Source organism: Trachinotus anak, unplaced genomic scaffold, assembly GCF_046630095.1.
Source record: "Trachinotus anak isolate AG129_WGS33_773 ecotype Australia unplaced genomic scaffold, CSIRO_AGI_Tana_v1 ptg000025l, whole genome shotgun sequence".
In the NCBI taxonomy this organism is placed as follows: Eukaryota; Metazoa; Chordata; class Actinopteri; order Carangiformes; family Carangidae; genus Trachinotus; species Trachinotus anak.
In genome coordinates, this window is record NW_027273876.1 from 12,173,160 (window position 1) to 12,199,761 (window position 26,602).

Sequence of the window (26,602 nt, forward strand, 5' to 3'; positions counted from 1 at the left end):
GTCTCCATCTCTGATGCAGTTCCAAATGTATTCCTTTCCAACAGCGTATGTAAAGTTGGCAAACAAATTCAGTCATCATGAGTTAAAAACTTAGCACATGGGTATTCATCGTCAGTTACTTTACCACGATAAAAGAGAAAAAGCTTAAATGTCTCCCCGGCTTGTGGTCAGCCTGTAAGTTTTGCTTTGTTTTTGTATTATATTAAGGGTGGATGTTTGTACTGCTTGATATGCTTGATAACTATGAAGGTAAATAAGGGTCAGAATGTTGAAAAGCTAAAAAGCAAAATGCACTGTGAATGTGAAACCAAACTTGTAAATGAGACTAAAAATATAAATGACAAAATACAACTGAACTAAAAAGAAAAAACAAAAAAAAAACAACAAGAAAAAAAAAAACTGAGCACACAATAACATCTAAAGGAGAGACAAGGCAATTGAAATCAGTTTCCTGTTTTGATTACTTAACACGCTCAGGCTTTTTTTCCCCACAGTCGAACCTTCCTCTCTTTCATGCTGCTTTCATTTTCAGTTTAGTATTCTTGTTCTTGGTTTACACTCACACTGAAATATGAACAAAAATATAAACAGAATTACAGTGATACATTTCCATCCATGTTTATCTTGTGTTTATTGAGTAATTCTGACTGACTGTAATGTCTCTTATGTCAACCCTCCAGTGTAATTGAAGTGAAACTGAACAAAAACTATATTATTCATTGTAAAACCAAGTAAATTCCATGTGACGAATAAAAAAGGGAATCAGTTTTAAAGTTGGAACTCAGCCAGGAGATGGCGCTCTCCTGTTTATTTGTTCAGCCCCCATGAGCACAGCAATTTCCAGCATCGCCATGCAGCGCCATTGTGTAAACACTGCTTATGTCAAAAATACTTAGAGAAAAATGTCATTGTAATGATGAATGTCAGGACAGGTTATTTTGATTTGATGGGGCAGTTTCGCCTCCTTATTGCATTTCATATGCAGGGTGACCCCACACACTAAATAATTCAGGTTGCAAAATATCGACAAAAGAGGATTCGAAACAATAGATTTAAAAAAAAGCCTTAAAAAAGCACTGGGGTTACCTCTTTCTGTTTTGACTCATCTCCAGCGCTGTGGTGCTAAGTTCACCATTGACTATACAAAATCATGTGGTATACATTGCTGCGTCCAAGGGCTGTAACTACCAACAAAGACACATAAAGGTGTGATTTCATTAGTGAAATATAAAGTGAATATATTCTTGCACTGTAGCATAAAACTCTAGGTACAAAGGTACAAAGAAGAATATACCACCTCTCTAAGCCTCCTCCCCGCCTCACTCTTTGCACACCATGTCTTTTGGTATTTTTGCAGGTCTCAGTTATGCCCCTTAATGCAAAGCATTTGAGCTACTGTAAAGCTGACAGTTCAAGAATAAACTAGTCGTATACGTTTGGATGGCTCATGTTGGAAAAGACGACCGAGAGCTCACAGCCTGTGAGCAGGCAGTGTGAGGGGAAACTGCAAAATAACTCTTTCAGTAGCCTTTTACAGGTATGTTTTTTTTAATTACAGCTTTTACAATCATTATCATTATTGTTATCATATTATATTCAATTATCATCACTACTCTCCAATAATATGAATTTAAATCATAACACAATTTGTTTTTTTTCCCAAAATGTACACATACAAGTAGCATATCTTAAATGTCCATAATTTAAAACAGATTTTCTTTTTTTCAACCTAAAATGAAATTACAGTCAGTCTTAAAACTAAGTATGAAATGAACGTACAGTTTAATACACACACATACATACTGTACATACATACATACATACATACAATAGCAGTTATCATAAAAAATGATAAAAATAAAATACACACATTTTACAAAGTCCTGACCCAAGCTTTCACATCATTAGATGATTGATATCATGACGTTCACTCTAAAATGATAGATTTTGGCATGCATATTAACACAAATGCTTAACTCTCTTTTTCCCAGGTTGAACAGGATTTTGTCATAAAGCACTTTGCTAATTGTCTCATTGTTTGACCTATTCACATTTGTGCATCTCTTGTCTGTTATGGCTTAAGAACATACATTTCATTTACCCTCTATACACTTTCATTCTCCCTTTGAACCTCCTTCTCCCAGGACTCTACTGTACTGTTATGTTACTAGGCAGAGTATGTTCTATTAGTTTAAATCGTAGTGAGATCACCTGAAAGGATGTGTGTTGGGAGATCATTCTCTTGATCTGAACAGGAATGCATTTTTTCCAATTTAAAAACTATAAATTCATTGTGTCAATATTGCCATCTCACACTCAAAAACAGAAGATGATTTCACGATAGGCGATGGTCACTTTCTACAGAATCAAACAGCATCATGCCACAACTATGGATCAAGATGGAGTGAGAGAGAGAGAGAGAGAGAGAGAGAAAGAGAGAGAGGGATGAATAAACAAACATTCACTCATTATTTTATCATCTTTTCAGAAATCATTCACTCAGTGTCTTTGATTCTTCGAGGCGTCTGACTCGAACATTGTTTTGTCTTCTTCTAGTGTCCATTTTTGATTTTGATCCTCAGTTTTTGTTTTTTTTTCTTCAAAAATGTGGTTTCTCCTTGGGTTAGGATGGAGGTGGGGGTCTGCAAAACAGAATAAAACACACCTGATGAAGAGTAATAGCTCCGGCTGAGAAGCGATGTTTGATTTGGTGTTCACACAAGCTATTTTTAGCTACAGATACAATGGTCTGTGAGGGTGCTTCTCTCACCTGGTGTGCTTATCTTTTAGCAGGAATATGTTCTCACGGACCCCGACTCTCCTCTTGGACCAGAGTTTACTGACGGAGAGAACAATGTGATTAGTAAATGTACTGTATACATGTGGTTCTTTAAGACAAGCAGACCTAAATCGGTGCAGTATTTCAAACTGAAACACGTAAAAGCTGCAAAAAAGGCGGAGTGGAGTTTTAAATCAAATGTTTTGCTGTTAATCCAAAAGGCTCCTTCACTTCTCACTGTTGTGGGTGATAGTGCTGACATTTGCTTCTGTAATGCTACGCCTGCTGCGGAAATTAGTGTTAGTAAGTCTGTATGAATAAAATGACAGGAAAACATGGAACACTGCTCTACTTGTGGACTCTTCTTCACCAGGGGTGCTATCTAATGGGAGGCCGTGGTGGCACTGACTAGTGCCTTACAGGAATAGTGTAATATTAGGGGAAATACAGCCATTGTTTTTGCCAAGAGTTAGATGAGAGTATGTTTGAAGCTAAATTCAGCAGCTGATTAGCTTAGTTTAGCACAAGGAGTGGAAACAGGTGGAAACAGCTAGCCTCACTCTATCCCAATGTAACAAAATCATCTCTAAAGCTCACTAATAAACATCTTATATCTAATTTGATTAATCCACCCACCCCCAAAAAGAAAAGTGTAAAAACAATTAAGTGTTATGGCATGTTGGCTCAGCTTATCTTAACACGAAGACTGGGCACAGGTATCTTGCCTAGCTCTCTCCAAAGGTAACAAAATTGGCATACTGTGCCACCACTTCCAAAGCTAGTAAGCTGACAGCTGTTTCCAGCTTTGTGCTAAGCAAAGCTAATCGTCTCCTGGTGGTAGCTTCATATTTGCAGTACGGATCTAACTCTGTAAGAATCAGCATATAAACCCAAATGTCCAACTGTTTCTTTAAAATGACTTTTTTCAGAGTGCCTTGGTAGCCCAATTGTCGAAGTGCATGCCAGTATCCATGGATCATGTCTGGTCTGGGACCTTTGTTGCAAGTCATAAGCTATTCCTGCTCTCTTCCCCCTTGTTTCCAGCCTCAACTGTCCAACAAAGGAAACAACTGCCATGAAATGATCTTTAAAAGAAAATATTTCCCACCCCTGGCTGTCACCCCAGTATGTCATTAACAGTTTCCTTGGATTTAACTGACTGTTTATATTTGACTGACTCATTGAATTTGTTTGTAACGTAAGCTGTGTTCCTGAAAACACCACTTAACAATGTCTGTTGTACAGACTCCAAAAGACACGGGGAAGTCTGACATTGAAAAATGTCCTGTATTTCCTCATATCAAATAGACCAGAATCTCAGTGAGGGTCACCGTGTCCACAAAGTCACACGATACAGATACACAAGATTATATAGCTGAAGGGTGTAAACTAATATTGCTCCAGTGTCCCCCTGTCCTTTTCACAATTAATTCATGTTTGTATGTTGTTTGTGTCCTGGATTTAATTTTCACACAACATAGTTTGTGAATACAATATGGTCAAAATCTCTCATGCTGGAGCAAGCAATTCACAGGGAAGGCGGTTTTCAAGACAGTCCCTCTAAGACTGTCTTAGTAGATGTTGGCAACACAACCACAAAATGCTTTGTTGACGAATTACATATCACAATCAATTTTTAAATCTCTAAAAAAGGACTACTACTACTGTGCTACATCAGGTACTGACCGAAACAAATACGGCAGCCTAGAAGGTGGAAAATGAAAAACATTCTTTGAAAAATAGTGTAAATGACATATAATTTCAAACTAACTAAGCCAAAGTTGAGGTTGATTCACAATCAGCACTGCTTTGCGTGCTTGGCACCCAGTGACTGACTGGTCTAAAATACTGCATGAATATGTGTTGCCTGTTTTGATTTGTTGGCTTCATTTTCACGTTACTTCTTGACATCAGCCCCTCTATATTCAATCATCAAACACTTTTGACCATGTTAGAGGATTTGGCTGACATTTCACCACCACTATTTCCACTTGTGTGAAGTGTAAATAAGCAAAGAACATCCGGCTAAAGTAGCACAAATTTGCACACAGCACCATCTTCTGCATGTACGTTTGTCTGAATAAGTTTGTTAGTATAAGCATGAGTGGTTTAACGTTTCATAATCCACACTGTGCTTTTTTTTTCTCTCACGAAAAGGAATTAAAAACTGTGTAATGCCTGATCCTGACAGTGCTGCTGTCACGCTCACTGAGCGCCTCCTCACCTTCACTCTGGACTTTTCTCAGGGTGACAGAGGGGGTCGAGATGGCGGAGGCACGGAAGTTGGCAGGTAATGTTTCTGAGGAGTCGGAGGTCACGCCACGGAGGTCCTTCTCTCTGAACATCTTTCTCCATGATGGTGACCGTGTGAATGTTTTCGTGCCGTCCTGTAGAGACAATTAAACAACATCAGTGTTCACAGTAGAGGCTCTTTTCAGGGTCTTATTCATTATGCATTAGTGGGGTTTAACAAAGTAGTATTTGACAAAGCAGGATTTGTTGTGACAATATACCACAGTTGCACAGTTTTTAGTCCTACACGCTGTAACTAAGCAATTAGCACTGGTGTAAACACAGCTGAACCACACTGGCATGCCAACAATTTGCCAGCAGCACATGCACTGATGCCATAAAGGCTGTCTTTATAAGGAAGAGAGCCTTCAGTCTGTTACAGTATTTTACCAGTGGAAAGGACGTTATCATGGCACATATTTAGCAAAGAGCAAAAATTAGGAAAAGTTTGGATCAAAGGTCCTATTAAGTAAAATAGTCTGAGTCGGGGTGGTTACAAACGACACACAGGAGTGATTATCTTGATTGATTTTCTACTGACAGTCTGCTTTGTCGTACCTCATCTGGCCTCCTCTCTGTTCCCATGGAGATGAGAGCATTGTACTCCTTCTCCAGGAGCTGCCTTGCCTGCAATAGACAGACAGAGTTTTAAGATCATAATTAAGATCATTTAAGAGTTGAAGATTGGGATTATCTCTGCAATAGACTGATAGAAGGTGTAGCAATGTGAATTTCTGACAACAGTTCTCTACGGATATTTTTCTGCATTCAGCTTCAACAAGCTGACAGTAAAGTTGGTGTTTTGTGGAGTACCTGTGTGTTCTGATTGGGTATCTGGAGGAGGAGGGCTAAATCAGTGTAGTCAAAGGTGTCATCTAGCGCCAGGAGGGCCCCGTGCACCCCGCTTTCCAATAGGTTGTCAGCAAACTCTTTCAGACCGATTGACTGCACCCAACACATCACTCGCTCGTTGGACCATACCATCACATCTGTGGTGAAGGACATAGAAAAACAGTTATCTCCATTTCAATATAGTTGCAGAAATATGTGTAAATGTACTGTATGCTCTGAAATCATGTCTGAAGAGAAGATTTGCCCCCCCAAACCACAGGGCTCACCTTGATTTTGATGTTGACTCTCATCCCTCCTCCTCTCCAGCTCCTTCCTGTCATAGTTCAAGCGCTTCAAGCACATGATACCATAGTGAAGACTCACCCTGTAAGAAAGAGTGATACACTGCTTTCATTTTCATCAAAGCTAGTATATGTAGAGAGAATCAAACCCATCTAACAAGGTGGATAAATGTCAAGAACAACCCATGAATCTCTCTCTCAGACCTGTGGAAACTGTCCACCATTTTCAGCTGACCCCTCAGCTCTTTCTTGGTGAGGTGATCGAGCATGCGGGCGTCCACCAGTGACTCCATGAAGTAGGAGCGGTACTGGGGTAGACCCAGGCTGGGCAGCCATTCATTTCCTACCCACTCATGGTTCATGTCTCCGTAGGCCAGGATCTGGAGGACGGAGGGGGTGATGGAGATGAAGAGAGAGAAAAGACACAGACAAGGTGGATGATAAACCAGAGGAATTATAATCCGGAGTCTAATATGTAATTTACTGATATTTGTATAGTTTGATGTAATTGATAGTAATATCAGGACAATAAAAAAAAAGAAACAAGATCAAAAGATTTGCTGTTTAGTTTACAATGATTACATAGTAAATATGGTAAAATACTTGGACTAAAGATACGCTGTCACTCCTTATTCCATTATCTGAGCCTTTGTTTTTAAAAAATGACTTTATGGTTTTTATGTGCAACCTAAAAGTTTCAAGAAAACACAAAGTCATTCTGTCTACTGTTTTTTTCCTTGGTCTTTTTGATTCCCAGGGTGCTCAATATGCACTGCTGCCAGCCAGCAGTCATACAATCATCCCACATATGGTGATACTTTCACAGCGACGTCCATAAACTCCATATGTTAGTGTTGGGCTGAACTTTTGAGTGTAAGAATAAGCACCACTGTCTAACAAGGCATCCTTTATTAGGAGTTTATGGGCTGTAATGGTTAATAAATAATTTGCAAATATTTTATAGATCAGTTATAAGCCAGTAGTAAGAACAACTTTTGGGTTGCCAGTTTGTGGAAAATCCTCCATTAGCATGACGCTAGCGCTATGATGCATCAGGAACAGCTGACCTCAAATTGGCTGTTACATTAATAACAGCTTATAAACCTCTGCAAGGTGTGGCTGATTGGAAAGTGGTAAGTTTAGATTGAAATGATTCTAAAACTTCACTTCATACTCTATTGTAGAAAAAAGCCTTATAATTAAAATTCTGGTCATTTTTGCACAGTTCTTCAGTTGTTCTTTGTGCTGCTACTACAGCCCTTCTGGGTTTCATTATAGCCATTTGATGAGTTTAAGATTTACACACTTTTACCCTCAATTGATAGAAAACAGACTCTGCTGAAGTGTATAACAAATGTCTTTTTATAAATCACAGTTTACATGAGGAACAATGGAGTTTACATGCCAACATAACTTGTCAGTTTGTGTTAGTGTAAATGAGCAATCAATTCTCCATTTGGGGGTGTGTTCTGCATAAAGTGCTTATAGCTCAATAAATTATGGTTGTGATTAAAAACATCTTCCAAAAGTGCCCTGAGTAATGAATCTGTATTTCTCTGACCAAACACCAGACTGGTCCAGTAATAAACATCACGTGATGCTGCAGCATGTGATGTTTCACATGTGCACTGATAAAAAACTCACCTGGTCCCAGCTGAACTCCTTCTGCTCCTTGTGGTTCAGGCAGAGAGGAAATGAAAGAGAAAGGGAGAAAAAGCCGCAAAGAGAGGGAAAGGTCAGGGGGGAGTGTGTTTGTGTTTGTGTGTGTGTTATGGTGAATCAGTGTCAGGACGGAATGAGAGGAGGAGAGGGAAGGCAGAAGGAGGAAAAGTTTTGTTAGTGAGTGAGAATTAGTTGGAAAAACACTACATCAAAACAGATTTTGAGGGAATAGTAAGGGAAAGTTGAAGCCAAACATGCCTAATCAGAGACAAAGAAAAAGAAAAGAGTTTATCAGTGTGTAGGCTCTGGTCACATTGCTAAGTGTTGAGAGGACAAAATATAAACCAATGAATTATATTACATGCCTATATACACAAAATATTGGCATAGGGTTTGTACCGGAACTGTCTCAGTTTATGTAAATGGAATAAGTGCAAAAACCATGAACATAAAGTAAATAAATACCTTAAATCTAAAAAGAGTTGATTTGTAATATAATATTCAGTCTTACTGGCTTGGTGGCAGCTGTGAGAGACTCCATCTCAGCATGTGTCATCCAAATATTACTGGTGGACTGTAACGACAGTAAACAAATACAACATCTATCTCCTTCCTCGACACGAGTATATGAATTTGTTAGTGTCCCACCTGTGTGCACATGTGGATTGCACACTGGCGTTTAGAGTTACATTGTGTTTTTTGCTGAGGCTTACAGAGCGCGTGCTTGCAGGTGCAGACGGACTGGTGAGGGAGACCATTTCCTGGATGGCCAGGCGGAGTTTGAGCCTGTGTAGAGGGTTGCTGATGCCGATCTCCCTCTGGATCTCTGTGTCCGAGAGGTTGGCCATAATGGCGCCACTCTTCACGTTGGCACGACACGCTGCCACATACCATGCAGGCATCCCAACCCACAGCTGGGTAAACAGAAAGACGACGCGGCGCATATTTAATGCCAACACTTGTAATGATGATACGTAAAATGATCAGGTGACAAAAAACAATGTTTAAATGTCACTTGTTTATTTGCTGACTACAGTTTAGTCTGCTATCACATGATTATGAGTGCTAGAAGCTCAGCAAAATCATGAATAAGACATCATAGTAGACTATCTGAACTGGACTGATCCCCCCATTTAACAGGACAATGTGCCGTGATGTACCTCCAGCCATGTGACAACAGTTGGGCCGTCCCATGAGGCGAAAGGCAGACCCTGACGACAGGCTTCCTCTAACAAGTCGTGCCTGGCAAGGAGAGTGGAAAACAGAAGTTTGACAGAGATTAATTTCTTCATATCTCACCTTACCACTGTATCCTTTTATAAATAGAAAATCACACTGAACTTGAGATACCATGACATCTGTGCCTTGCAGCACCACAAGGGCATTTATTTTTTTAAATGAATGTGTGGGATATTCTTCTTTTCAAGATTTAAATGAATGGCACCAGGGGAATAAAAAGCCCCAGCCCTGGCTTGTTTAGTGTCATGCTGTACCAATGGCACCTGACCGTGCCGCTTATTAAAACACTGTGGCCTACGGCAGGGTCCAGAAATCTCTGTATAACATGAGACATGTGTGGAAAGATGACTGATCTCACTTCTTTTTGCTGCGGCGGTCTTTTTCCACTGTTCCAGTCCCAAGTTTAGCCAGACCTAAGGGGTCAGCTGAACCTAGGTCATCAGAGGGTGTGGAGGCTGAAAAAGGTCAGAGGTTTAAATGCGATTATTACTTCCCGATTTCACCTTAGTGCTGGTAATTCTCTGACTGCCAACAGATGAATTTGTAAAAAATGACTTTGTGAATGAGTAGTTTCCAGTCGCTTTCACCAACCCAGTGAGGCAGATTCGCGCCCAGGTGCACCGATCCTCCCTTTTTCCTTTTTGCCAAAGAGACGACCAATTGACGACTTAATGCTTTTCTTTTTGCTGGCTTTGTGGAGGGAATCCTGGCTAGCAGTGGTGGCGCCATCAGCAGAGAGGCTGGGGAAGAAAAACATGGTGAACGGCAAAAATCGCTCAGTCTAGATGCTGGTTCCCTCACCAGACAAAATATTTAGGAGTAAAAGTTACTTGAGAGTACCTGCGAAATTCGCGGTGGTCATCGAGGCCTGCTCCTGGGTGAGTGTGCGTCATTCGGTCCAATCGTAGGGCCCGAGGAACGGGGGGAGGGGTGGAGTCAATCAGAGCAAGTGCTCTGCATTCTTCACCATCTTTGCTATTCTGCATGGGTGAGAAAAATTGCAGTTGATTTAGACAGTTTGACTTTGCCTTGCGACTGGTCCTCTCTGAATGACCCTCATTTAAAGAAGCATCTGTGGCTTATATCACAGCTTTGACATCTCCAACATAGTACCTGTCTGTCAGTCTCCCTGGCAGGGGAATGTGGCAGCCGGGGGGTGGAATGTCCAGAACTAGGTGGCGAGGGAGACGCCAACGTGGAGGAGGTGATGGAGGGAGTCATGTAGCCCCTCCCGACACTGTCCCGTCCTCCCAGTGAGGAAGGTGGAAGAGGTGGGGCATCGAGGGCCACGCTGCTGACCCGGCTCTCAATCTCCTCTGCCCTAAGCTCCGTGCTCTCCTTTTCCTCCTGAATCAGCCTGAGAGAAGTGGAAAAGAAAAGAAGACGATTTGAAAACTTTGGGCTTATAATTCTGTTATCTCAGGCTCTTGCATCTTTTAAACAATTTGTTCAGGGTTTCTTTCATTCTTACTTAATCTCCTTGTTGATGGCCTCCAGTTGCTCCTGTAGCATGATGGCCAAAGTCTGTACATCTGTCTGTCCGCTGGGAGAGAGAAGCTCCGATCCAAACAGAGTCTCCCTGTCCTCCTCGTCGTCAGAGCAGCCTCCCTCCACACCGCCCTCAAACCCAGGACCCAGCATAGCACCGCTGTCCCACTCTCCATACTGGAAAGAGGGAAAAAGGATAAAGGAGATGATGTCACTTTAATTAAAAATTCAACAATATCATCACAATCATCAACATTATCCCAGCTTCAGCTCAGCACCTTGTTACTATCATCTCTAGGAGGCCCCCACCGGCCGCGGTTTGCCCGCCTGACCACCACCCCACTAGAGGAGCTGCCGTAGCCAGCTGGGAGCGAGCCCCCACCCTGGGGGTACCGCAGCTCTGAGGCGCTCCCTGGAAGAGATCTTCGAAAAAGGGTGGAGGGAAGTGAGCTCACGCTGCCCGCCCTAGGGTGAGATCCAGAATTCATTTGTTATGCCACAATACTTGAAAATGACAATGTCCCCATTTTCTGGGTGAAAAATTACAGCAAACAAATCTCTCTGGAAAAAAAAAAAAAAACACAAATCACATTAAAAAAATTGCATCCATGCGAATTAAGTGCGTATATATTATTTGCATATCTGGCAGCCAGAACAACACCCTCTAGGTGTTGTATCAATAATTACTTTTTAAAATAGATTTTAGTGGAAGTGCATCAAAACTAAACAGGGGAGTAAACACAAAAACATGCTCGGACGGGGCAGTGTAGATACAGTATCCCTCGGGAGATTTTGTTTTTATTTGTTCTACACAAAATGTACAACTTCCTGTACTATATAAATAAATCCCCTTTAAGGTTGATTGTGGCTAACCTGGAATAAGAGGAGCCAGGCCTGCCTCTCAGCTGATCCAGCTCCAGTTGGATTCGCTCCAGCTCAGCAAGCAGTTGCTCCTAAAGTACAGAGGAGAAAGGCTATAATTTGCCTTTTTCAAAGAGAAAATGACCCCTTTTTGTTAAAGACCGTGCCGGGGAAAAAGTTTTGTAAACCTTTTAGACATGATTGTTTTCACAAAATTTACAAATTGTCACAGACAGAACATGAGAATAAAATGATATAGTACTTGAAAAGGGGAATGAATACCTTATTAGCTAAAAGATCATCTTGGATTTTCTTCATATTGGCCAGTTCCTCTGAAAGAGCGTTCTAGCAGAGCAGAAGAAAACATATACCTTTTGTTATTATCTTGTCACAAAAGATACGGAATCACTGATTAGTCCTCTCCTCACCTTCTCCTCCAGTGCTGCCATCCTCTCTTTGAGGTGGAGCTGCAGTCTCTCGTTGGACTCGGACAGGAGCTTGTCTACTGTATCTGAGAGACGCTTGTTATGTTCGTCATTCATCTTCTCCCTTTGCCTAGCCTGAAATGAAGCAAGTCCACAAGAGAGGTGCTCAAGGTAACAAAAAAAAAGGTTTTAATTTCACTAATAAAGGGAACTGGAGCGAAGGAGAGCAAGATAAGTGATGTTACCCTCTGTAGTTCCTGGTTCTTCTCCTCGAGTTGGGCCTCCATTTGCCGTAGTCGCTCCTCAAAGTTTCCGTGGCGCTCCTCTGCCTACGTTACAGGGAACATAACAACGTTTCCAAATGCTCCAAAAAGTCTGTGGTGAGAATTTTATTGCAAATGCAAATAATAGCTAGAGGATTTTAGTTCAAAAGAGCCATGATTATCTGATTATTTGATTGACTGATAGCAGCTATGACAGTGTTAAGACGCTTTAAAATAAATCTAGCCTTTAAATGTAATGTTTAGTAGGCTACATTACACAATAATTTATAGCCCCCCACTCACAGTACCTTGTTGAGAGCAGCAACTCTTTGGGCAAGCTGGGCCTCGATCTCAGGCAGTGTCTCTGCCCTCTGTAGGGTCTGCTGGAGCTTCTGCTTGGCTTCATCCAGACGTTCCTGGAGCTGTCTGTTCTTCTCTTCACTCTGGACACACAAACAAAAAACACACACACAAGCACATGAGCTTCAACCTGAGAAGGCACCCTACACACCTGGTCCACTTTCACATTTCTAAATAGTACCAGAACACCATCAAGCATAGCAATTTATTATCTGAGACATGCCTTACCTGTCTGTGCAGGGACTCCTTGCTGGCCAGCTCATTTTCCAGCTTGTCTTTGATATCATGGAGAGAAGTCGCCTCCCTCTGGGCGCTGAGGTACCTGCATGCAACACAAAGCCACCGTCGAGCGTAAGATTGGTGCTGCAGCTCTTAACCAAAATAACATGATGTTTGTGATTACATGTGGTAAATTCTGAAAATAACTGATGGCAAATCTAAAAATAAAAATTGCTATCCTCAATTGTTCACCATAGGCAACAGTTTTAGACAAATGTTTTTTTTTTTAAGGGCACAGACACCTTTTTGCATCAGTTGTTAAAAGAGAAAAATGTGACAGGAGCTGATCTCAACTTCTTCAACAGTCTAAAGCATACTGAACCAACTTTAAACACAGATGATAACTGTCTGTATAACACATTTGACTGGAGCGGTAGGACATCCACAATCAGTTACTTTTAATGTTTCAATAAACTGTTTTTTTTGCTGCATTCTTAATAAGAGTATAAAGCAAATGTCTTTTTGTAAAACATCCTTAGACTGTATAAAGAGGTCTCAGGAGACATTTGCAACACATTGCCAGCCAACAGGTGAGACATATGGTCCTTCTGCTATGTCCATTACAGCTGATGTATGAAATTTTGGTTCCAAAAAAAAAAGTGCAAGTCCTCACTAAAACTAAGAACAGATTCCTCAAACACAGCAAAGATTACCTGCGTTCTAGTGTTGTAATTCTTTCCTCCATGTCCTCCCTTTGGCAAAGAGCCTGAAGGAGACAGTGATGTATGATGAAACATGATAATCTACAGACAAATCTTTCACAACATACATCAAATAACAGTTTGTATCACACAATTATATGACAATGGTAGGTTAAGAAAAAAAATGTGTGTATGGCCTGCATAAATAAATTCCAATGCTAGGGGAGTCCGTTTACATTACAATACAGTTCTGCATTAATTTTAAACTATCAAATCTACAGTAATATCAGTAAGCAAAACTCTCTGAATTTCCCTCTCATTACAAAATAATGCATATTAGTACTTCTACAACATATGCCCATTGTGTTCAAATATACACTTGTAGCCCCAGGAGTCAAGGGAGCTCAGGGTCTTGGCCAGGAAGAGACAGATTGGCCCGACAGACCTCTTTCACTTCCCTTTGGAGCTTCTGATTGGCCTCCTCCGACTTCGTCACCTCCCTCCTGGCGGCCGCAAGCTGTTCCTCTATTTCCCCAACCTGAGGTGACACCACAAAGGGACACAAGATGACACAGATTGAACCTACGTGAGTCAGTGTTAACTGCCACAGCACCAAGTGTAAATAGAGACGACAGTGATGGATTAGGAATGTCTGTCTGGTGAATGTAAGACTTTTAAAAAGCCGCACTGACATAAGTGTCGCGTGCTGCCTTGTGAGTCGAACACACAGAATGTGCCTCCGACTGTTTCTGTTTTCTGTTGAGTCAGTTAATCATCTTCATCTACATGCTTTTGACACGGCTACATCTATGATTAAATTCAAATGAAATGTTTTTTTTTGTGCATCACATATTAAAATTATTATGACTTTTCATAGCAGCTGTAATAGCCTAACTGGCCACAAGAGGGAAGAGGAAAACCAGTGGACCTACTGAACACTGTTTCCCCTGCTGCTTGGTATCACCTACATGTACACTGTTGGAAATGCCTGTGAAAAAGCTTAGCACTACTTAATGCAGTACACAGAAGGAATTAATTATGATAGCTTGTGTTCATTATATTAACTAAATGAAAAAACACAAACGCTCGGATAGAATACAAATATGCTTGTATTCCTATACTAGTAATGACCCGTATTAACTACAGTATGCTGCAAACCAGCCCCATAACCTTAACAATCAGCACGGACATCAACCCTTACTTTACCCCTGGTCTCAACCTTAACCTAGTCCTTATACCAACCTTAAAATGGAGCATAGCATTACTTCAGGCAAACTGGCTACCAGTTGACTAGCAACATCCAGTTATATTCCTGAGGGTGAACATGTGGCCAATTTAATCTGACATTCTCACTGTTGAGCTGCTGATGTGTTCATACCAACACTGTTACCTCTGTTCTTACATGCTAGGTTCTTGGTGTTTTTATTTTAACTAAGATTTAGTATTTCACAGCTGGCTTCTTACTCTCAGCAGTGAGGTCCAACATGAACACGCAAGAGGTGGAACAGGTTTCTGTTATTTCACCAATGTGGATGCAATAGAATCGGAATGTGATGCTGTGGTGAAAACCTCATTCTGAAGTTTCTCACCTCATATTGGTCTTTACCATGATAGATCTGCAGGACCACACTCACTCACCTGCCGGCACATGAGGGCCAGCCTCTCCCTCAGCTGTGAGAGTTCAGCTCGCTGTCGTTCTATCTCTCCTTCCCTCTGTCTCTCCAGCTCACTGTCCTCTAGGCCGGAGGATGGACCGTTGGGCAGTCGCTGGGATGATGACAATATCGAAAAAAAAAACGAGAGTGATGAAGAAAAGAGAAGAAAAAAAGAGTTAGAATCAATATAGTTTGCAGCTAAATATAAATGAGCTGTAGATGAGATGAAATCACACTGACACACCATGGAACCCATACATCTAATTTCTACTGACTTTCTTGACGCTAACACATACACAAAAACAACTGGAACCAACATGCATAAAACCCTCCCTTACATCTTTCCCGCCGTCCACCCCTTGTTGACGTCTTTTAATTTGGTCTCTTAAAGAGATTACCTGGAAAGAGGGAGACAAAATGGGCAGACGGACGATATGAATTAATGTTTCCTTCGATTCTTGGTGTTCTTCACACCGAGCTAAGGTATCCTTGGGACACAGAGAATCATTTTCATCAGACTTTACCTCTTGAGAAGACGCTGCAAGTTGATCCTCTAACATGGACACCCTCTCAAGGGCCACACGGAGCCTCTCTCGCACCTGTGCGGCGAAGCAGCAAGGAGTGATATGAGTTGACTGGCCATCGTGGTGTTCACAAATTAAGATTCAAACCGCATTTTGTCTCACTAAATTGGATTTTTCCCTTTACTCTCCTAAAGTAACTACATCTTCTGACCCTGCTGATAAGCAAGAGAGCAAGAAAGAGGTTTGAGGCGATAGAGCCAATTAAAAAGCTCATGAGAGGCCAATACACTTAACTGAATTTTTCCAAAAAAAAATGCATAAGGTATTTCTGTGCACTGCCATTAACTTAATTTAACATGATTTATTTTCCTGGGCATTCATTTATCAGACTTCTGGGAATGCTCTAAAGTGCAAACTTAAAAATTCTTCAGTAAGAGTCAAAATTACATCTATAAAGTAATCTACGTCTAATTGCAGGAGGGACCTCTTAGAGGAGCAGTCAGGTTACCTGATGATCAGTCACATGCATGCTCAGAGCAGGAACAGCAAATCAGATGCAAGGATTTACCCATCATCTGCCCCACTGTTCATTTCTTTACAAGATAAAAAGCAAGAGTTGCAACTTGTGAGCTAATACTAAGCTGCTCTAACTTATCACCATAACCAATGATATGTAGTACAGTCGATTCAAAACATATGCTAAAAGGTGCATGTCTGTATTGCAGCCATCTTGGACCCTGGGTATAAACGTGGAGGCCTCTTAAATTTTAAGATCAAAATACATTTTATCAATATATTTTATTCTTTAACCTCCATTAACTGATTTTTTGATTATTTGGAGGCAGCAGAAAGGTTAATAATATTAATGCTCCATTATGTTCACCAGCTAGCTGCTAACTGTCTGTCTGCTGTTTGGTGCTACGTCAGCAACCTGGCCAAACTGGATACCCGGTTTTAGCACTTTTTCACTGAATAACAACTTTGCAGGCCAGCAGACCAAAAACCGAGCTGACGGTTGCTAAGATGCTCTGTAGCGCTGATGGGAACTGCAGAGTCATGTGATAATACTGTTTGGCCCTGTCAGAACGTGAAACCCCTTTCACATACAAGTTGTAATGTGATCCACTCTAACTAATATATTGACGATAGCCACTATTGGTTTGTGAGTGTGAGTAAAAGTGAAACATGTTTAACCTTCATCTGAAAAAAGTTTCAGTTTTAGCAGTTTCATAAATGCAGGGCCTGATCTACAGTTCAAAGGAAGACAGCTGACCCACCTTCTCATCTAGGGCCTTGTGGTGCTCAAACAGAGACTTGAGGGCCTTGAGGACTTCCACCTCACTGGACACCCCTGCAGGGGACTGGGCTTGTCTTTTCACCACTGTCATCCTCAGACTGCGCTCATGGCGAGACACCAGACACTCCAGGTGTTCAAGCAACAACTACAGGAGCATGTTGGTTAAAGGGGAAGGAGGCGGGGAGATGACAGGAGAATGCAAGAGGTAAGACAGGGGGTTAGAAGGGTGGGGACACAGAGGGCGAGGAGGGAAGGAGAATCAGAGACAGAAACAGAGAGAGCAGGGATGGGGAAGAAAGAGAGAAAAGACGAGAGAAGGCTCAGAGAATATGAAGAGGAGTGAACGGTTTTAAGAGTGACAATGAGATGAAATTGGGTGGTGAAAAGAGCGCAGGGTAGCAGGAAAGGACAAGGAGTGAGTGGGTGAGATGAGAACACAGATATGGACAAAAAAGGAGTCACGAAGAGAAAAGAGAATGTGGAAGAGAAAAAGGAAAGAAAAAAGGGGTGGGGGGGGGGGGGTAGCAAATGAAACAGTGTCACACCCACACAACCACAATGGGTGAGGAAGATAACACAGAGGCTGTTACAGTGCTAATAAGCAAAATGGCCGCTAAACATCTTACACGTGTGTTGTTTCTCTCCGCCTTGAGCTCAGCAATCTCCTCCTCCCTCTCCAGAAGCTGCTCCCGGCAAACGTTCAGCTCTTTAGTCAACACAGCAAACTCCTGTGGAATACACAAGCTGCGTTCAGGGGCAAAGAAAACAAACTGTTTAAATGAAGGGTTTTTAATAGTTTAAGTGGTTTCTGCAAAGCCACTTGAGCTGCAGTAAGAGTTTAAAGGGACAAATAATAATTCAGGCCAGATATCGCCAAATCTAGTGAGTCTGAAAATTAAATAAAACGGGCTGCTTTCACCACACACACACATGAATGCACACACAATGCTAAAAATATACATAACCAAAGGGCCTCCAGAAGCACACTTTGTGAAACACCTGAGACCAGGGACGTAGGAAGACGCACATGATGTAAACCTACATAATAATCATGTAAATCACTGACACAGTTTCCACCACCATTCTCTCTCGCTCATCCTCCTCTGTGAACTCGCATTCATGGATGGATTACATCACGCTGTTACACAATGCCTCTGCACTGGAATGCACAAGCGAGACCCCCCCAAAAACAGAGCATCGATATGTCATTTGCAGCACCACTGGGAATACATTTGCAACCTGCACGGAGCTCAAACAGGGTGCAAACAGGAGAGCATGTCTTCATTTGCTTAAAAAAAAAAAAAAAACACACCGGGAATGAAACCCGCAGAATCCACGGTCAATGATTTCTTTATGTCTCCATAAAACACATCCAAGGCTTCAGCTTGGAGGCAATTGCTGTTTATGAGAATGACGATGTGCGGATGTTTACAGTCAAATTTACCTGCTTTATGATTCAAAAACAGTTGAAACTAGACAAATGAAATGGGTCTGTTTGCATGGAGGAGGGGACAGAGAAAGAGCCGGAGATAGATCTATGCAGATGGTGACACAGTGGGTCCGTTGGCTCCTGGCCTTATGGGATTGTTTCTTGTTTGGATAAGGGTCAGCTTCTCAGTTGGCTTTCCTTGTCCCCTTGTCATTTCTTTTCTATTTCATCTCACTCTATATTTGTGGGCTATGGCCTCCATTCGTTTACATGAATTTGCACTACTGATCTATGACTTGCATGGAAATTGAGTTATACAAACAGGAAATTCATGATTTTGCATTGCATCTCATATCAGAACAAATTCTGATATTGGGAAACTTATTATTTTTTATTGTGTTTCAAGATTGTGTCAGAGTGTTTTGGGCTGCAACTGATAATTACTTAACTGTACTGTATTCCATAGGTTTTTATCCAGTCTTCTATTCAGTCCATTGCACATGTTCGGTTATTACCAAATGTGAAAATATTCACATCACTGGCGACTCAATATGCTCCATGTTGAATTGCCCTGATAATTTTTCTCATTTTAATGCCAAAATTTGATCTAAAAATGTAGTAAAAATACACAAGCAATTTGGAATAATGGCAACGACGATATCTCTTGATTTCAGGTCAATAAAGGATCAGACAATTCTGATTTTATTTGCTTGTTCAGTTGTGCAGACAAAAAGGGACCTCACGTATAGTGCTGCAAGGACAGTGAGTGTGACAGCAAACAATACTGTAAAAACAATACAAACGATCAGAGTATTTGTTCAGTGGATTTGTCCAAGTGGAGGAAGAAAGCTGTTCATATTACAACTATAGGATAAAATCTTCCAATGCCAGTCATTATTAATAAGCAATTTCACCCAGTAAACTAGAGAGAATTCCTATAAAATCAAGTATTCATTTAAATTAAGCTGAAGCCATTAACAAATATTATCTTCCAGTGTCATTAATCATCTGCTAACAACACGGTCAACAAACATAATAAAGCCTGATTACACAATAAGGGGAAAACTGCGGATGCAACTTAGACTAAAGAGCCAGAAGATGATAGGCACATAAACCCACTGCATTAGTAAGAACAACATCAGTGAGGAAAACTCTGAAGATGCAGAGGGGGAAGTATTTAACATCCACTTTCTAGCTGCGTCACTCTGCATGAACTGTCACAGCAAAGGCTTAGTGTCTCATGAGCTCGCTTCACCAAGACACACACTCAGAAAAACACACTCATACATAACTAGACTCCGATAGCACAGAGGATAAACAATGTTCCCTCACAAAGAGAAGTGTTCCTTAACACACTTGCACTGCCAAAGCACACACTTTCACTTCCAAACTAGACTCCGGATACATATGCACAGATTGTACACACACACACACACACACACAGTTGTACCTGTGGCAGAGCAATAGATAGCTGCCTCTGAAGTGACTCCTTCTCGTGGCCGAGCTCGCGGAGGCGGAGCTGAGCCGTGCCCAGGCTCTCCTGCGTCTCCCTCAGGTTCTCCAGCAGCCTCTCCCTCTCTGTCAGCATGTTGACCATGAGGGACTCCAGGTTCCCTGTGCTCCCTCCTTCATCTCCTCCGCCTCTGGGCTCCCTCCCACTGAAGCCTCCTCCTCCCATCGCACCTCCGGGGCCTCCGACTCCTGACCCAGCAGGTGAGGAGGGGCCCCCGCCAGTCCCACTTCGCCCATCCTCAGAAATGGTGGGCATCACCTCGCACATCATCATGAGACCGTGGCGTGTGTGTCAAGTAAACCAAGGAAACTAAATAGGGGATTGTGCGTGCAAAGTGTCTGTTGCCGTACCTTGAGTTTTTATGAGCTCGTACTAAAAGTTTGATGTACAAAATATAAATCTTTACATCTTCAGTTTTCCAAAAATATCATTCCTTTGGTCAAGTCTACATATCTTCCTGTGTTTATTGCCTTTATGTTTTTCTCCAGCACTCCCTGCTGTACTTCTTTGTTCAGTTATTCTTTCTTCACAAAGTCCAAACCTGCATGGTAAATGATCAGAATGCTTATGTGTTCCTATGTTATGCAAGACGTATCTACAGGGAAGCTGTTCTGTAGGTGGCTAGGATTGGCGGAGGGTGAGGAAGGGAAGGGGGTAATGGGGAAGGAAGGGATAAAGGAGGGTAGCTACTCCTAAATTGTGTCCACGAGGCAGGGCTCTTCACAGCACCATGGGTAAGAGCTGAAACAGAAAACAGGCATTGCATTAGATCCCCCTCAATAAACTTCACTGTGCAGATAACAAATGAGAAAGGACACTGCAAGCAAGAGCTGTAGCTTGTGACAAAAACACAGACTAATGTAACTCTATGCTTTACAATTAGCATTTTTGACAAAATAAAGAACATGTTGACTTAGTTCACGATAATACGATGACAATTCCAATAAATATCATATCAGTTCTGGATCTTTGCTTATACATCCACTCTGCACCTTTAGAATCTCTACTTACAGTGAATGAAATGAAAGATGTATTTAAGTGGCATACACACTGAGCCATGCAACTCGAGAAACATCTTCAGGAGACAGGAATGAAATTATTACTGTTCAACTCAGTCATGATCCAAAACACAGAATGCTGCTTGAAATCCCGTGTGTTAAAGTCCAAGAAGTAGATTGATTTTCTTTTTTTAAAAAAATAGATTAAATATGATTAAAAATGTTAAATAGGGAGCTTTTAGAAAGGCTGGTACAGAAAGTGTTAGCTGTTTGCAGCTTTTTATGCTAAGACAAGCTAATCAGCCGCTAACTGTACCCTTGTATTCAACGCACGCAAATTAGGAGTAACATTAAACTTCTCATTTAAATTCTTGGCAAAAAAGCGACTACACAGTCCTGCACAATATATCATGTCAGCATTGTCACTGTGATGTGAGCATGAGCGATGGTCAAATTGCAGGATGTGCAACCTCAAACACGTCATGCTACATGCTACGTTTTGCTACTCGATGCAAAAGGAGAACGGTTGCACGGTTCTCTGTTTCCATCACTAATCTGCGAGAGAAGCCTGGTATACAAGACCTACTCTGATTCAAGGGTTACACAGTGTTTGTGAGTTAGTTAGTGAGTGACACGCTGGCTATGCATTCACAGCCAACCACCAATCACAATCATTCTTGATCAGTTTATTAAACAACCAAGACAAAAAAAAGACAAGAAAAGCAGCGTCAGTTGTATGGAATTATTTCGGCTACGGAAAGGATGATGTTTCCCTAGGAATTCAAATCATCTGGTGAAAATGCCTATATTTTTCCATATAGCAATATATATCGCAGGAAAAAAATATTGCAACATCAGTTGGTTTCCAATATCATGCAGCCCTAAAGCAAATTTCCCAGAATGCTGGGAAATCAATTGCTATGATAAGGTATCAAATGCTATGATCTTGATGAAATCTGTGTGACTTTAGCTCTTATAAAACTGTCAAAATACTAATCCTAACCATTTAAGAAATTATAATTTGTCCACATTCTCAGTAAGTAAGCAACTGTGATTCAAAGAAGTGATCTTTCTCCACTTATTTAATCCCTTTTGTTGTTGCAAATCATCCACATATCTTAAATTATCTATTTTATTTTTACTGAATAAGGCCTCTGCCTCACCCTGCAAACTGTGGGCCAAAATGGTATAGATTCAGGCAATCAACATTATTATAGCGCCTCGAGTGCCCCCCCCCCCACTCCATATTCTTCACTGTCTAGTCTACAATACTCAAGGGCTTGCACTGGCCTTTATACTTTTAAGTGGTTTGGACTGATTTAGTGCCCCATGCAGGCTTCTTTACGTCAGTGAGACTGGGCAGCATGAAAAAAGAATTTCTTTCTCCAACCAAAATCATCCATTTTGTGATCAAACATATTTAGCACAAGTGAGCCTCAGCTCCAGTGAAAATAAGTCTCTGCCAGTGGTCTTATTATTAATATAAGGATGTCCAAGACCAAAGATGGGGACTGCTAGCTGGTAATTGGAGGCCTGATACAGCTCTGCATTAGCTCCTTATGCTGGTGAGCTGGCTAGAGCACTTGGCATCCTCCCTGTGTGTCCCACTAAAAAACAGCTTACTTCCTTTCCCGCTCCACTGATGGATAATCACTGATGCAAGACTGAACTGGCATTGACTGCATTTCCTTAAAGTGCACTTCTAGAGTTCAAAATGAAATCAGATTTAAGAACTGTTTGGAACTTCCCTGACACACTGGTGGCTGCGTATATGGTAGTAAGTTGTGTCACCGTAACAGTATGTACACTGGGGAAGAGGTAGACTCGGAAACGTGAAGCCCTGGAATCATCGCGTCAGAAGCGAACGAAAATACAGTGATAACCACCTTCAGCGGGGCAAAAGATCTGTGAGTGTTTAACAGTCACATGACAGACACCTGGAAAGATCATGCTAAAGGTCTGGATAGCACTGAGGCAATTAATGATGATGATAGCTGATTTTCATGAATACACTTTTTTGGTGTCTGTTATTACTGTTCTCCAGTGGTGATTTTTAATCAATGGTGCAAAAAATGTTGCAGTTGCTGTTATACACTTCCTGTCACGGCCTGCTGGTACAAAAAATAGCTTCAGTGCCAGTTGTTTTGAAACACAACGTATTGACAATCTCTTTTTGGATTGTCCAGGGTCAGACTTACATGTATTTTTAAAGGCACTCTGCACTTGCTTGATGATCTTTATTGCGTTTATGTAAAATGAACCAAAGTTCAAAGTTGTTGATCGGCATCTACAGCTTTTTATAGGGCAAAAATATCTTTGTGTTGGTACAAATTTGCCCTTGTGTCCACTACTCTGAGTGGCTGACTTGAATGTGTCACTTATGTGCCTCTTTAAAAAAACACTCCATTGATCAAAATACGCCAAGTACCTCTGATGTTTGCACAGGCCGTTTCCTGTGGGTTCGTGAAGACCGAAGACCACAACAGCTTCTGATTGTTAGTCTGTGATCAAAACTACCTAAAGTATCCTCCTGACATTAATTTCTGTTGCTACTGGACCTTGAAATGCCTTGAAATACTCCTGCTTAAGTATAGGGTGTCCTGTAAGCACAACTTTCTACCACTCAGCTCGGGATAATCTTGGAATTACTCATCGTCATTACTAGCAGCTTCATCAGCACAGCAGGGGCATCAGAAAACAAGGTAATGTAATTACTGCGGACTATTGAATGTACAGTATTGCCAACTGTATTCCTCCTGTGTCATTGTGATGAGTCTGTGTCGGAAAAACAAAGGATTCATTGCTGGAGTCCAGATTCGGTGCAGGCAAAATATAACTGTGCAGCCTGCAGTTTTGACTCAAGCGTCAGCTGTGAGGTCACTGGGCTTCAGGACCTGTGTGTTTGTGAGTGTGCGGAGGAAAGACAGCGAGAGAGGGAGAATAACAACTCGAAAACATGAGTGAGCGCTCCAGGTCTGGTGCACTGTGGACCTATCGCTTACATTACATTATGAGCCTCATTAAGACATTTTCTTTGAATAAACTGCTGTTCTGGCTGCTACAGAAGCGAGAGCATGAAAACAATGAGCTGCATGGTGGCAACATTTAGAGCCAAAGCACAGGCACATTATCAAGATGCATTAAGATTCATTGGTGTAATGCTTGAGCTCATGTCACAGTGTCACCACGTTGAAATCAATCAAGCTTGTGTTTGTGTGTGTGCACATGTGGGTGCTTTCATATAATGATTTGCCCACATCATCATCATCATCATCATCATCGTCATACACAGTCACAATGGATCCCGCTTGCACCCTGGAGTGAACAGACTGGCTGTACAGTATCTGCTTAGCTAGATGACCAATTAGAAATTGGCCCCCAATTAGGCGGTGTATCACGTTACTAAATATTCCCTGTCTCCGGAAAAAAAAAAGAGCAGATATTGTGATGTGTGTTCGTGTGTGAGAGGAAGAGCAGCAAAAACAGCTCTCCTCCACCAGACACTGGGGCGGGGAGAGGGGTTTTGCAGGCTCCCACAGCCGCCGACAATGAGAGCTAAAGAAAGAGGGCTCTGCGCGATAGGTTTTACATCCAGTTGAGCGTTAAATCACCGCCTGGGCGAAAGTAGGGTGCATTCTTGGCATTTCAATAACAGCAGTGCATATAGCGACTAATAATGAACGCCCCCCACCCCCCACCCCATCACCACCACCTCCTCCTCCCCCCCCCCCCCCCCCCCCCTCCTCCTAATACCATGAAACGGTACCCCCTGGGCAAGAAACGCATCATTGGAATCGGTAAGTGATTGTCGGCGGCTGGGTCGAGGGAATGGAGGCACCGGGATCCGGACGAAACACGCCTGTGTTTGCACCGGCATCCAACACTGCATACCGGGCTGGCAGGCTGGGAACATGACGAGGCTCCCCAGCTGACAGGTCGGCTCGTCTGTGGCTATGCCTCCATTTCTGGATGTATGGAGGAGGAGAGGACCACTCCGTGCGCACGCATCTACATTCTTATAGTAAAAAAACAAAAAAACAAAAACAGCTTAGCAGCTGTGTGTTGGCGTGATCTCCAAATCGTCCCTTTCAGTGTTAAAATGAGCACTAAGGCGAACAGAAGGGGAGATGACTCCGTGTCTGTTCTTCTCAGAGCTCCTGTTCCACTGAGGCTGTGGAAAGCATCACGTCAGGAGGATGGCCCAAAAAAAAAAAAAAAAAAAAAAAAAAAAATGCACATCGCACATTTTCAATAATGGGCCTGCCTTCTCCAGACATTATAGAATTATAAGCAACTCCACAGGCCCAGTAACAGCAGGGAGACGAACTGGGAGGTTTGACTACAAAGCTCCCAACGGCAAAAGGGCTTAGTTACAGCCACGATTAATTACAAGCAACACATAGTAGGCCAATATACAGTAGCATCTCATGATCTCTCCCCCCCCCCCCCCCCTCAAGTAGCTACCACCTCACCTAACTGTATGAGCGAACAAGCGCGCCCTAAATAAACCGTGTGCGCTGCCAACACACCTGTCAACGCCTGACACTGACACAGGCTCCGAGCGGTGCATAGTCTCTCTAATATAAGCCTGTTTGCCTCTATTCAGATAGTACCCCCTCCCTCTCTCCCCTCACACACACACACACACACACACACACACATACACCCCCCCCCCCCATCCTTGACAACACAATATTAGGTAGCCCACTTGCTCTCACACGCACACGCATGCATTCATCGTTACATTTGCTCATGCATGCTGCTCCTCTGCGCCGTCCGATGAATATTATTCTCCCTCTCAGTGGAAAACTGGGTTGCGATGGGGCGGTGTGAAGTTGCATCCTTACCACAGTCATCGCGGGGAGCCTGTAGTGTCCATGTTAAATGCTAAATATTCCTTAGGTCCATCTCGGCGAAGATTCGTGCCTCGGCGTCCCTGCCCCTCATCCGAAACCGGAGTAAAAGCTGACAGTGTGTGTTGTTTCCCTCTGCCTCTCTTTTCCACATGTAAGCGGCGAGGAGGGGGACGCGGAGAGAGACGATACGCCACCTTACCACAGACTCCCCCTCTGTCGGACTGGAAGGTAATGGGTCTTAAAGAAACATTCTCTCAGCATCCTCCGCATCCCTGTGATTTACGCGCACTCACAGGCCAATCAAACACCTGATTAATTATACAGTGTGTGTGTGTGTATGTCACAGACAAGTGCAAACTAACCGCACAGACATTTCACCTGCGACCATCAGCTGCGTCTTGAGCCTAAATTCACTAATTTAGAATAATCATATATGACAAACAACAAGCGTACAAATGACTTTGTGAATAATAAACCAGTATCATATCTGCAGTGCATTCTTGCAGAAGATGTGTGGGATGATGCTGTGCAGGCCCAACTTCAGGCCATCAAAAAAAAAAAAAAAAACTTGTGAGAAGGCTACTAGATAGTCTGAGCTGCAATTGTTAAAACATGCCAGTAATCCACCTTTATAGACATTCATTTTGAGGAAGCAGTCTCTATAAATCACAAATCACATATTTTGAGGGTGACCTTGCCTCCATTCTGCTACATACACACTGAATGTTTGATGTATTAATACTTTATTTCAAAAAAGCTCTTGTTTAAAGTATAGGCAGGAATGTATTTACTGTCTGAAGTGTGGAAGAGATAGCAGGCCACTATTATTCAGTCATGGCAGGAAATATGTTTAAAATGAATGTTATCACATTCAATTGCCAACTTTTATTAGGGTACATCTATCTATG

General features: G+C 42.1%; 1 protein-coding gene across 3 annotated transcripts; it reads right to left on the bottom strand.

Annotated features, from left to right (window-relative positions):
- Positions 1–612: 612 nt before the first annotated feature.
- Positions 613–26,229, bottom strand: LOC139609318 (liprin-alpha-3-like). Of its 3 annotated transcripts, XM_071463707.1 has the most exons (32): positions 25,686–26,221; positions 19,778–20,581; positions 17,525–17,626; positions 16,879–17,043; positions 15,602–15,676; positions 15,416–15,475; positions 15,061–15,189; positions 13,868–13,960; positions 13,435–13,487; positions 12,731–12,824; positions 12,451–12,585; positions 12,125–12,208; positions 11,883–12,014; positions 11,737–11,799; positions 11,467–11,546; positions 10,872–11,058; positions 10,577–10,770; positions 10,219–10,462; positions 9,946–10,085; positions 9,697–9,845; positions 9,464–9,560; positions 9,027–9,108; positions 8,580–8,780; positions 8,378–8,440; positions 7,849–7,875; positions 6,409–6,584; positions 6,190–6,287; positions 5,885–6,060; positions 5,630–5,698; positions 5,004–5,166; positions 2,771–2,839; positions 613–2,642 (listed from the first exon to the last, which is right to left on the bottom strand). In XM_071463707.1, the coding sequence occupies exons 2-31, from the start codon at positions 20,111–20,113 to the stop codon at positions 2,787–2,789; spliced, it is 3,720 nt and encodes a 1,239-aa protein (XP_071319808.1). In that variant the 5' UTR covers positions 20,114–20,581; positions 25,686–26,221; the 3' UTR covers positions 613–2,642; positions 2,771–2,786. The 3 variants fall into 3 exon arrangements, with proteins under 3 accessions (XP_071319808.1, XP_071319809.1, XP_071319810.1); XM_071463708.1 differs by lacking the exon at positions 15,416–15,475; XM_071463709.1 differs by lacking the exons at positions 613–2,642; positions 2,771–2,839; positions 5,004–5,166; ... (2 more) ...; positions 6,190–6,287; positions 6,409–6,584 and having other exon boundaries at positions 7,855–8,124; positions 25,686–26,229.
- Positions 26,230–26,602: the final 373 nt, after the last annotated feature.

Bases quoted from the DNA above. Each gene is read 5' to 3' on its own strand.
- LOC139609318 (XM_071463707.1), bottom strand. From the start codon at position 20,113: ATGATGATGTGCGAGGTGATGCCCACCATTTCTGAGGATGGGCGAAGT. The intron at 13,961-15,060 runs GTGAGTGAGTGT...GTGTCACCTCAG, and splicing joins TGGCCCTCATGTGCCGGCAG to GTTGGGGAAATAGAGGAACA. The intron at 12,586-12,730 runs GTAAGGCATGTC...TTGTGTGTCCAG, and splicing joins AGGAGTCCCTGCACAGACAG to AGTGAAGAGAAGAACAGACA.